A 12,840-nucleotide genomic window follows, 5' to 3' on the forward strand; every position below is an offset into this window, starting at 1 on the left:
GACAGCATAAAGACAGAGACATCACAGTCAAACATTAATCTAAAGTTAAATATTTACAGATGCAGATTAGATCTACTCCTTCACTCCACCAGTGAGGTTTTGATTAAACTGCTCTCATTAATAGAAACCAACAGAATTGGTAAAATAAAGAAAATTTTGAAATGAAAGAAAAAACAAATAAGAGGTAAAGACCAAGAAACTACAAGGCCCTCAAAAGGCTTGATTTGTAAGCACCATTGAATATTTTTTTGCTCTTTGAGCTAAAAAGTACACTTGAAATTGAGGCAAGAAGTTAAAACTTGGCAATAATAAACATAAGATAGTACTGAAAACAGGACATGAGTTTAAAGTAAAAAAAAAAAAAAAAAAAAGAGGGAAAAAATCCACATTTGAATACAAGCATACCATGTTCCAGCTTGCTGATTAGTGATGTTAAATTATTCAGTCATAACTTTTGAAAGGGGAAGCTAATTGCACAATAATGGACCGAGATGGTGCAGAAACCTGAGATTTTAATATACAGAGATAGGAACATGCTAATGCTAAGTCTTTGGGTTTTACTAGATTTAGGTCTATCATACAGAAATGATAGGTTTCATGTGGACATAAAGCATAATAACAAGCAACAACAAGGACCTTCAAAACATACAATAATGACACTGCACAGATTCTGTGGATTAAAAACACTTGTTTCCAGTTTAAAAACAATTTGCTTTGAGGACCAAATACAATTTTAAAATCCAATTAAAAATAAATCAGCATTTTACCAACACTAGGCTTCAATTTAGACTGATACGAGGAGGGGAAAAAAAACACTATTTATTAGCATAAATTCAAGTATTGTTTAAAATATATTATCATGGGTTTTAAGTTGCTGCGTCTAACTTCCATGCTGATATGTAACAGACAGTGACGTGTTACAAGCTACAATACAAACACAATGAACGTCTCATTAAGATTTCATTAAGACATGATGCTTTGTTGCATTATTGTCACTAAAGATTTACTCAAATCTTTGTTTGCGTCCTTAAAATTTGAGCAAATACGGTCAACTGTCAGGACTACTGAAGGTAACATATACTGTATAATTATATATATATATATATATATATATATCTATATATATATATATAAAATGAAATGCAGACTTCGCATGTTACAAAAGCCATCACATACTAGTGTACATACTAGCTTAACTAATCCAGGATCACTGTTCAATTTCCAGGCCTTCTCGGTTACTGACCACACAGCTGAAGTTAGAAAATTAAATATCGAACACATTGTGTAAAAGCACGATAAAGTTTCCTATCCAAATATACACTAAGTATACAAAATGAAAGATGTACAATATTATATGTTTTAACATTATTAATACTCTTTAAATTATAGCACTGCTGTTCCCAAAGAGAATATGCTTATCCCTCTGATACATACATATATTTACCTAAATACAAAACTTCAATAAAATCCTACTATATCTATTGATTCTTCACATGATACCGTTGCGTTTCTTTATCTTCTAAAATGTACAGTACTTTTAATAAACACTGAAGAACACAAGCATTTTTTATTGTGCTTTTCCAAACAGCCGCCCAAAGCAGCACCCCAGGATAGTCACGCACTGTAACACAGCACTGATTCATTTTTAAAAAGTGCTATACACCATTTTTTTTCTCCCAGTTGATCAATAATGGTTTCAACCTTCAATATCAACATTCTGATTGCAGTGAAATCTTGTATTTTGTATGCGGGCCTATGTTTTTGTATTGTTTGAGAAGCTTATAGCCTCCAACTGTTTCCCTTTTATTCTTAAAATGTGCCGTTAATAGAACTTCACAATAAAATTGTGTTGTTAAACAGAATCAAGCGAATTTTAAACACAATGACGATTTTGAAACTGATCCATGTAGGCTGGAATGATTTCAGTACTTTCATAATACCTGATATGAGTGAGAGAATCGCAACAGCTCTCTGAGGGCACCACCTCCCATGACACAGTGCAGACACATGCATGCTAAGCTACAGTAATTGCACATAATCACCACGTATCTGAACTTAACGTCGCCATCCAGACCAAACCACCCTACTTGCTGACGCAAGATTGCAGTCAGAGGCGAAAGGAAGAGATAATACAACCTTTTACAGTTAGATTTAGCCATTCACATGCCAGTCCAGATCCATTAGGAGACCAAACAATGTAGCAATGTGGGCAGACACTGCTAGCCAAGATTAGCATTGTTAGCATTAGCGATTTTCTCAGCTGCCAGAGCAGGAGATAAAAGTGGTCGGACAGTTCTCATTTCTCATCGTGTTGACCTCAGCCAGTTCTCTCTGGATGAGGCTGGCCGGGAGTTGAGATGTGCTGAGGCATGGTCTCAAAATGATAAGCCAGTCTTGATATCTCCCAGCATCTAGAAGGTCTGAGAGACAGACATCACCTCATTCAAAGATCTCCATCGGAGGGGGGTAAACACAACCTGAAGAGCCTGTGATGAGGATTAAAAAGAGATTGGTTACTGTAGAAGTTTCATTCAACTCCAAAGCCAAACCAGGAATAATCACTTTTCATTTAAAAAGTTTTAAATTTAAAGTTAAAGTTAAAGTTTCATTTAAAGTTAAATAGCAAGAGTCAGTGATACCTGGGAGCACACGGTGGCATCTGGTCCATTACTCTGAGATTTTTGGCAGAAATCTCCACTCTGGTGCCCTATAAATAAAGACAGTTATTATTGATGGTTGGAATCAGAATGGCATAAATGTCAGTCTTCATGTTCTAAAACATGCTAAAGAGTTTCATCAGAATATTTGGTTTCGTCTGTTTCTGAGTGTATATTACTAGTTTGTTGCTCGAATTACCAACAACTCTTTTATCCTTTAGACTACTTGCCCACACATATTTATTGATATATTCAAGCATATGTCAAGCATTGAATTGTATCTGTTAAGATTCTTCTTACTATTCTACTTCTCGCATAATATGGCTACCTATAGAACCGTATGCTAAAAGGTGTGAAATGTAGCACACTGATTAGAGTTTCAATATATATGTTGCCAGTTTTGGAGTCAGTCTCTCAAAACTAGATTTTGTAATTTTTTTTAATGAATCTAATCTTTTTATTCAAACTCCTATAGTTTTCATCCAAGTGACCAAATTTGAGTCAGACCATCTGGAGTTGATGCCAGTCAAAAGCTTTTTGATATTGCTTACATTTCAACAAATAGAGAAAGTTCAGACATATCTTCTAAATAGTACTGTCAAATGATTAATCGCGATTAATCGCATCCAAAAACAAAAAGTTTTTGTTTACACAATATATGCATGTGTCCTGAATACATACACATGCATGTATATATTTAAGAAAAATATGTTATATTTATATATTAAATATATTTATAATATAAATTATATTAATGTAAATATAAACCTGTAAATACACGTAAATATTTTCTAAATATATAGTGTATGTGTGTCTTTATGAATACAAAATAAATATACACAGTACACACACACATATATTGTGTAAACAAAAATTTTGTTCTAGCAAAAACCTATTTTGGATGCGATTAATCGTTTGACAACACTACTTCTAAACGCATATCTTTTCATACTGACATAAAAATGGCTGAATATAATTACCATTACAGTTTTAAGGGAAAACATCACCAATTTTTAACTAACTTTTTATTATCATTAGGGGTTGCACCGACTAATCGACTTCAACGCTCTGCCATGACGCTTTAAGCTTGACGTCGACTAGTTACTGGTCCTATAGAGGGCACAACAGGATAAGAAATCTTTGAAGGACTTCCACATTTACGCTCCGCTTTCAATCAGTTAAAATGACAAATAAATGCATACTCTAAAAGCGCTCCACAAGACATGTGTGATTATATTACTGGATGCTCGAAATTGAACGGGAGAATGCACGTTTTAAACCACTTATTGTACAGGTAGGTAAGTTCATCGCCGTTCTAATCTAATGCGCTGCTGCACTGTAACACACACATTACAGACAGTAGCTCGTAATCACGCGCAGATCACGTGCACACAGAATAATTCAGCACGGAAATGTATTGTCAACACTGTTTTGTGATTTCTCAATAAAATAGCTTTGAAACTGAAAAGTTCAAGCATTTATTTCTTAATAACTAAATCCCACAGCTTCACTACTAGTAGAGAAACGCTGCCAGGTAGAATTAATTCACACACGCAATCGCTCTCACTAATGCATTCATAATATGTGCTGCTTTACTTTGCTACTTTATCTGTATCTGATTTAGAACGAGCAGAAATCTGTGAGAAATATAACGACCCAAAGACAAAAGAACTGATAAAAATGAGCTGTTGGAGCAATAGCCATGTGGGCAGCGCTATGCCATAGTTGTACACAATGTGTTTGTCACAGCTCCAGACTTATTTGTTCATTAATGACATCATCATCACATAAAAGTCGACTTAAAAAATCCGAAGTTGTTCAACCCCTAATTGTCATAAAGTCAGGAGTATATGTAAATAAACAATGTGTACTATTTCTATGTTACATGCATCCAAATATCTCAGTTTATTTGTTAGCAAAAGTATGTCAGTGTTTTGCACCATCTGGCAGATTTTCCTGACAAATACATGGATATCTGAGAGCAGGTAACATACAAAGCTGGTTGAAAACCTGTGAAGTTGTCCTTTAAGTGTACAGAAGCATTTTACTGGCCACCTACTGGGCAAAATGCATACAGTAATCCACAGTAAATCATGCTTCTTCATTCCATACAGTACAAGTCTGGATAAATAGTTTATTCACACTGAAAAAACTACACCTCAAATATCCAGTATGAGGCCCTCATGTAACAACTTTTTACTGCATTTCATTTTCTGTAGGCGGGAATTATTTTTAATGATATTCTAATGGGCCGCTTTGTGATATCACAAAGCCCGGAAACCAACGCTGTAGTCCAAACGAGCCGTTTGCTGTAGTTCTTGAAAAGGGATTTTTTTAAAAACTAAATATCTCCCTTTGGAGTGGACTTTAAGATTTGTAACTTTCTAGATCTTTTTTTATGCCCAAACATACACACTACACACTGACTAAAATTTAAAAAGTGAAAAAGCATAATAGGACCCCTTTAAGTTGTATTCCTCATCTCTTGCCATTAATGTGCATTGGGTGAAATATAATTTAAATAGAAAAAAGTAAATAAAACAAATATATACAATAATCTTTTATTTAAAACATTTAAAATAAATCTGGCCTCACTTCATTAAAAAACTTTTTTTTAAAGAATGAACTTACTTAGAGTTAGTCTGGAGTGGCCTATTTGGCAGCAGGTATAGATGTAGAACATTTTCTACCAAACCACAGGATTGATTTTGTAAGATTTAAAGACATAAGGTGAGCAGTTTGAGATACACGTCATAAGCTGTACCTGTTTGCGCATGATGTCCATGGTCTGCATTAGGCAGCGGGGCATGAGGCTGTGGTTTCTGGATAGAGTAACGGCCTGCTCCAGTGACACAGTCAGAGTACATCTACACAGGAAAAAAAAAACCTTAGTCAAGAGGCAGTTTAGACAATCTGTTATAGATTTGAGCAAGAAATAAATCAAAGTCAAAATAAAATATAGTTTACAGTAGAAACTTGACTGTGGCTCCACTTCAGTAGTAAGAGGCTTAAAGATAAGAAGCGTGCGTTTGGAGCCGTCACTCAATAAAACTCTATTCCCATCTGTGGATTCACGCTTGACTATTGGATTTAGAGAAACATGAAAAGAACATTTCAATGCAGATACCTCTGCATCCCAGTGGCACACATGGTGATGTGACAGGCTCCCAGCCGGTTGCAGAGTTCGGAGGACACCACAAGAACACTGACTCCAGAGGGCTGACCCGCAGAGCTGGGTTTTACATTCATATACTTCTGCATGAGCCGACAGAGGTCATCCAAGGTGTTAAGCGGCCGGAGGAGCTGGAGATTAAAATGATGAAATTAAACTTTTTGGTTTTAAACCTTAAGAAAACGTTTTCTACGCATTGATTTCTTTGCATTTTGATTGTGTTCCGTTTGGTCTGTACAGGAATCCCAGTGCCAAAACATACACAAGTTTGCAGTCTGTAAGTTTACTAATTTTGTTTTTAAAAGAAGTCTCTTATGATCCCAAAGGCTGCATTTATTTGATCAAAAATATTGTTAAAAGAGTAATATTGTGAAATTTTTTATTGTGTTTTGTGTTTTCTATTTTAATATATTTAAAATTTTTACTTATTCCTGTAATGGCAAAGCTGAATTATCAACAGCCATTATTCCAGTCTTCAGTGTCACATGATCCTTCATGAATCATTCTATTTGCTGATTTGGTGCTCAAGAAACATGTATTTTTATTATTATTTTTGAACAATATCAACGTTAAATTTTTTTGGTGGAAACTGTTATATTTCTTCAAGATTCCTTAATAAATAGAAAGTTCAAAAGAATAGAATTTATAAACAGAAATCTTTTGTAACATTGTAAATGCCTTTACTTTTACTATTGATCAATTTAATGCATCCTTGCTGAATAAAAACATTTTAAAAAATCAACTGACCAAACAATTGAATGTTAGTGTGTAAGGATGTTACCTGGTCTATTTTCATTGCAGTGGAATTTGAGTCTGAATTTGATTTCTCCAGATAAAAAGCCCTAAAAAATTAAAGACATTATATAAACAATTAACACTTTTTTGCCATTTAAATCTAAAATATATTACATAAATTATTTACTTAATGAGATGTTTAACTTATATTTTTAAAGTTATCTTTTTAAACTATGTTATTAATTTATATAAATAGTTTAGCAGCAAAATTCAAATCAATCAATACATCTAGCAAAGGTCACTCGGTATGATGGCCAAATATACCTGAGTTTGCGGTAATAACCTTTGACCTTCTCCAGTGACAGAGCATTTGTGTGCTGCTGAAACTCTTCCATGGCAACAAAATCCTGAGACAACACACCTTCTGGCTTCTCCAGCCCTGATAAAGATTAAGAAAATGCAGATCAATATCATGCTAGGCCCAGTGCTGTATTGCTCTCCACATGCCACTAGATGGAGACCACGACTCATAAAGGAAACCATGAGGCTTCAATTAGCTCTAATCTAAATGAGCACATTAGGACCATGACTAATTCTGATACACATCTAACACTCTCTCTATACACTGTGACATCTGAGTAGGCATTTTTAAAACAGTTTTAAAACAGGGCCATATTTGGATTTGAGCCATAAATGCCTCTTATAAAGCAGAACCCTAAACGTCATGGAACCTCACAAGTGACAGCTTTGGAACACCACTCATTTTCATATTTCATAAGAACCTCAATTGATTTTAATAGTTTTCTGATACCAGGCTTGCATGTTAAAACCATTAATTTTTTTTTGTTACTTGAAATAAACACCACCTGAAATAAACTCATTTTATTTCAGCTAGATGCCAAGGAACAATTTCTCAACAAACAACTAGAACTAAAACTAAACTAAAATTAAATAAATAATAGACACTTCTCTTGCCTTGATTTATTCTTATCACATTGCATTTTGGGATAGGTGTTTCCTCAAAAGAAGCATGCCTGGCATCTTAAGGGGCAGCATACTTAAGGAGGCTACCTTTTTGAATAGCCTATAGTGCCTTAAAATATAACCTTTGTAGGCAGCTCACAAAGTTTTAGAACTGTAAATTACAAATGAAACGCATGTAGAATGGAAATAGTCATTTATCTTGTTTCTTTTGTCTGCTCCCACCTCTAGTGAAGAGGACTGATTGAAGCTTCAAAGAGCCTCCATTCTGCAGTCTTGTTGGCAGCTCACTGAAATGACAGCTGTCCAAGAACATTGTCACCCTGATGGCCTGCCGGCTGCCTTCCACCTGGTAATGCACAGCTGTGTCTGAAAGAAAAGTGCATTAAAGGATGCATGAGTCACAGTGAGAGAATATTTAAAATTCTATACAATTTCAATCTTTGTCCTTTGCACTACTTCATTTAAGAAAAGTCTGCACCCATACATACTGTATACAGTATTCTTTATATGAGGTCACGCTGGGAAACTTGTCAGGTTAATTAGGTTGTAATTAGCCTGATGAGATGAGTAAAGGCAAAAACCTCACAGATGTGTAAGAGAGAAAAAGCCAAGCTGTTCACATTTGTACAACACAGAGATGACCTTGTAAATAAAACACCTTTGTGGCAGAAACAAACTACAGAGCAGAGCATCCTCCCTCCGATTTAGTCAAACCAAAACAGAAGACGGCAGATAAAGCTGTTCTCCTATCACGACTAACTGTGCTGGCATTCCTGAAGAGGACATCTGGAGGGTGTGTGTATGTTTGTGAGGAGGGGAAGGGGGTGCTGCTATATAAGGATGAGAGTTTTGGCTTTCACTTTTTAGTGGAATCACACAGCTTTATCAGAGAAAGGGAGGGACCCTGGATCTAACTATTTATAAAGGAAAGGAATTTGTGGTCATTGTTGCTGGTGTTTCAGTGGTTTACAAAATGCATTTTAAAACCTTTATTTACTTAGCATACATGTTTAATAAATATTTATACCATTTCTAACTAATATTATGTAAACAAAAACTTTTATTTTGGATGTGATTAATCGTTTGACAGCACTAATATATACATACATATATACATACATCAATGGATTACTTGGGTTATTACCGACATCTGGTGAAAATTTCATGTCAACAGCACCTTTAGAAATGGTGACGTGTGCAATACTTATTTTACCCGCTGTATAAATAAATATATATATATACATAAATAAATATATATATATAAATACATAAATAAATAAATATATAAATAAAAGTTTGGTTCCAAAACCCCATAAATGCCATTTTAAAAAAAACATATAGTTTCAGCCAAAATCAATATTGTATCTGGTCGATATTGAAAAGTACATTTTTAATTTGAAGCAAAATGCGATATCCGCGGAGTTATTCTGTCAGCACTAATATATACATACATATATACATACATCAATGGATTACTTGGGTTATTACCGACATCTGGTGAAAATTTCATGTCAACAGCACCTTTAGAAATGGTGACGTGTGCAATACTTATTTTACCCGCTGTATAAATAAATATATATATATATACATAAATAAATATTATATATATATACATAAATAAATATTATTTATAAATACATAAATAAATATTATTTATAAATGGTGGCTACGGTGACCTCGGAATAAGAGAGAAACAGACTAATATTAGCGTAGATGCCAGCTGAAGGGGGAAAACCACTTAAACCAGCCGGGAAAAACCTAAGACCAACAAACCAGCTAATACTGCTTAAATCTGATGTTATCAGCAAAGGATCCGCAAAACAGTGTGTGAAATGTTCACAAAAATCTTTTGGCTCGTTTAATCACATTATGGAGCAGAATCTCGGAACTAGTGGTGTCCAAGCGCCTGGTTTAATTTAATTTACATTTACATTTAGTCATTTAGCAGACGCTTTTATCCAAAGTGACTTACAAATGAGGACAATAGAAGCAATCAAAACTAATTGACAAGTCTCGGTTAGCCTAAGGCAGTACACGTAGCAAGGTTATTTATATATATATATATATATATATATATATATATATATATATATATATATATATATATATATATATAGAGTTTGGTTCCAAAACCCCATAAATGCCATTTTAAAAAAAACATATAGTTTCAGCCAAAATCAATATTGTATCTGGTCGATATTGAAAAGTACATTTTTAATTTGAAGCAAAATGCGATATCCGCGGAGTTATTCTGTCATGTTTTCTCCCTTTTTTTCCAAACCGCGACAAACACCAGTCCTCCATCTCTGCAGAATGCGATATATCCGCTCAACCTATCACAGCGCACCATTCCACGCACTCTAGACAGTAATGACGGTGCTTTGAATACACCCGGCATCCTAGTTTTCCTAATCTATTTTGTACTTTGTGATCAACAAAAACTTAGGGCTGCATGATAAATCGCATGTGATTGTCATGCGCATCGCGTCAGTAAAGCCGGTTCTGTGAATAATAAATCTCCATCACGTGCTTTCAGATGGAGCGGCATTTAATACACAGAACCCACTGTATATATACACATATACATACACACATATACATACACATGGATTTTTCTGTTGGCACTGTGATTGACAAGCTATTACTCGATGTGTTTGTGTTAATATATGTGGTGTGGTGTCATACTTTGGACGAGGCACTCGTTCTCCAGTGGGCGGAACAGCACGGTGACTTTCTCCAGATCTTGCAGTGCTGCTTTTGTATCTTCCAGCATGATTCGCTCTTCTCTCTGTTCAAGTAAACAGTTTGTGAGCCCAAAATAATCAAGATCTTCATGCTGAAGCAGGAGAGTATATGACTGAAATAATACTGCACACATCCATGAAAATCCAGGATATGATGGCCTTGATTCTGTATTTAGTCCTAATGGTCTCAGGATTAATTTCTAAAACTTTATTATCATGCTTGTGTGTATTAGTAGAAAGCACTGAGCCATTGTGGGATGACGGTCACTGAATCAGCTATGATAAGATGTACTGTCTAGTAGTCTTACCACATGTGGAGAAAGTGTTGACTGGAAGTCAAAGAGCACTCCAATGGTGGCGATCTGCTCCAGCCATTTCCGGCTGACCTCTTTACTGTCCTCCTCATACTCTCCGTTATTGTTGAAACGCAGGTTCAGCGCATTCACAAGCTGCTCCGCCAATGCACACAGCGCCCCCACCAGAGACTGGCAGAATATGACATCCCGCCGCAACTGGAGTTCTGTGTCTGGGACAGAAGAGTAGAAAAGAAGTCATGATATTTGTATAAATATATGTATATATGTGTGAGTGTACACTCACATTTATTCATTATGCATGGAAAATATTGTAATTATTTTTCCACATATCTGTATCACATTTTTAAGAGTCAATAAATCATACAGACAAATAAAAATATTTGTCTGGGACCCAATCATTTGTTTAAACTATAATATAAATTATAATATAAAATATTATAAATATTATTGTATATTCATATTCAGTACTCTGGTGAAGAGATACACTACTGTTCATAAGTTTGGGGTTGGCAAGATGTTTTAATGTTTTTGAAAGAAGCCTCTTGAGCTCATCAAGTCTGAATTTATTTGATCAAAAATACAGTAAAAACAGCAATATTGTGAAACATTAATACAATTATTAATATATTTTTTAAAATAAGCCATGTTGTGTAATAGTTTAAGCAGATGGTGGGTTTCACAGCAGCGGGTGGGAACAGGGATTGGAGCTGCTGTCTGTGTGGAGCAGTAGGGATAAGGGCCCTAGATCAGGTTCCAATGCAAACGCTCAACAGCTTCCACATGTCTCCCACCACAGACCCCACGGGACAAACCCACTCTCACTTTATCTGTGTCTACTGCTTGCTCAAAAGCTCACAAACAGACACACCCCACTGCAACTTGACTGCACGCACACAAACATATGCACACACTCCCTGCTACAGAATTCCAATAAAACACTCCCTTATCACAGCACATGGAGGTGTCTGTAAATACAGCTCAGTCCAGAACAGTAGTAGGGATGATAAATCACACACAATGCAGTTGCCTTTCTGAAGTCTCACACAGATGACGACGCAAGTTTGTGACCATGTAAACATTCTGGGTTGACTTTCAATAGCTATTTGAAATGATCTACAGTACAATGGTCAAGTTCAACAAGGGAAAGGTTCAAATCTAGAGTAACTTACCAGTGCATTTAAGCAACGCCAACAAGAGTTGACTCCTTCCGTCTGCAACAGTTACAAATAGACATGAATACAACCCAATGCACAATAATACAGGACATTATAGCCTGAACAACTTGAACGTGCAATGGTTTTGTAATCTAGTTTACTGGTGTAGGGGCTGTTCACACAGCATGTGTTTTGCATTGCCACTGCACTGCATGTAACGCCATCTTAACTTAAAGTTCAACTTTTTAAAAGTTTTTAATTTCACAAAATAGTTATTTTGTTTAGCTATTATTTGTTTTTGCCCCCTCCCAGGTTAACTTTTTTAATTCCACAAACAATGTGGCAACTGCTTTTCCATAGTTTTTCAATATAAACATGCTATTCTAAAAGAGTGGCTCTCAAGTTAAATGAAAAAAAAAGTCTCTCTAGAATTTTTTTTTATTCTACTGCCCCTTTCTGTGTGAATGGCCCTTTAGGATACGTAAGACAAAAAATGTAGGACAGGATTTTAAAATGTGCATTTAATAACAGAATGGAGCCAGATCTGAATACAAGTTTAAAGTTCATTTTGAAGGACTCCTAAAACACCATTTGGTATCTTGACGTACTCCAATGGTAACATTTTTCAAAATAATTGTTATTTGCTATTATTACTGCAGATTTTATTGCATGAATCATCATTCAAATAATGTACGATGATGATTTGTGCACTATAAAACGTGTTAAAAAAGTAAATAGTTATATTGACTTGCCTTCTACGAAGCGATGCAGGCTGTTGACTAGAGATTTGATTGAAATGGGCAGATTCCAAGGGTCCTCCTGGATATTCTTGTGCAAGACACATCGCCAGCGTGCAGTCCAGTCATCCGTGTGACGAAACTCTATTATAGTTGATAGACATTATATATTACGGAATAAAAGTGGGGGTGAAAAAATATATATAAAAATTTATAGATTTATATATAAATATATGTATACAGGGAACTATATATATACATATATATATATATATATATATATATATATATACACACATATATATATATATATATATATATATATATATATACACACATA

The 12,840-nt window shown here is 34.9% G+C and overlaps 1 protein-coding gene across 1 annotated transcript in view; it reads right to left on the minus strand.

Annotated features, from left to right (window-relative positions):
• Positions 1-671: 671 nt before the first annotated feature.
• LOC107550458 (phosphatidylinositol 3,4,5-trisphosphate-dependent Rac exchanger 1 protein-like) overlaps positions 672-12,840 on the minus strand; it is an 82,041-nt gene continuing 69,872 nt past the window's right edge. The window contains exons 31-41 of the mRNA XM_016231742.1: positions 12,516-12,644; positions 11,779-11,820; positions 10,601-10,818; positions 10,234-10,336; positions 7,771-7,914; positions 6,889-7,003; positions 6,611-6,671; positions 5,785-5,960; positions 5,422-5,524; positions 2,640-2,707; positions 672-2,486 (exon numbers count right to left, since the gene is read on the minus strand). Coding sequence (XP_016087228.1) covers positions 2,444-2,486; positions 2,640-2,707; positions 5,422-5,524; positions 5,785-5,960; positions 6,611-6,671; positions 6,889-7,003; positions 7,771-7,914; positions 10,234-10,336; positions 10,601-10,818; positions 11,779-11,820; positions 12,516-12,644 — 1,202 coding nt within the window. The 3' untranslated portion in view covers positions 672-2,443. The remainder of the gene's footprint in view (positions 2,487-2,639; positions 2,708-5,421; positions 5,525-5,784; positions 5,961-6,610; positions 6,672-6,888; positions 7,004-7,770; positions 7,915-10,233; positions 10,337-10,600; positions 10,819-11,778; positions 11,821-12,515; positions 12,645-12,840) is intronic.

This window comes from Sinocyclocheilus grahami, unplaced genomic scaffold (genome assembly GCF_001515645.1).
Source record: "Sinocyclocheilus grahami isolate Dianchi unplaced genomic scaffold, SAMN03320097.WGS_v1.1 scaffold399.1, whole genome shotgun sequence".
Taxonomy (NCBI): Eukaryota; Metazoa; Chordata; class Actinopteri; order Cypriniformes; family Cyprinidae; genus Sinocyclocheilus; species Sinocyclocheilus grahami.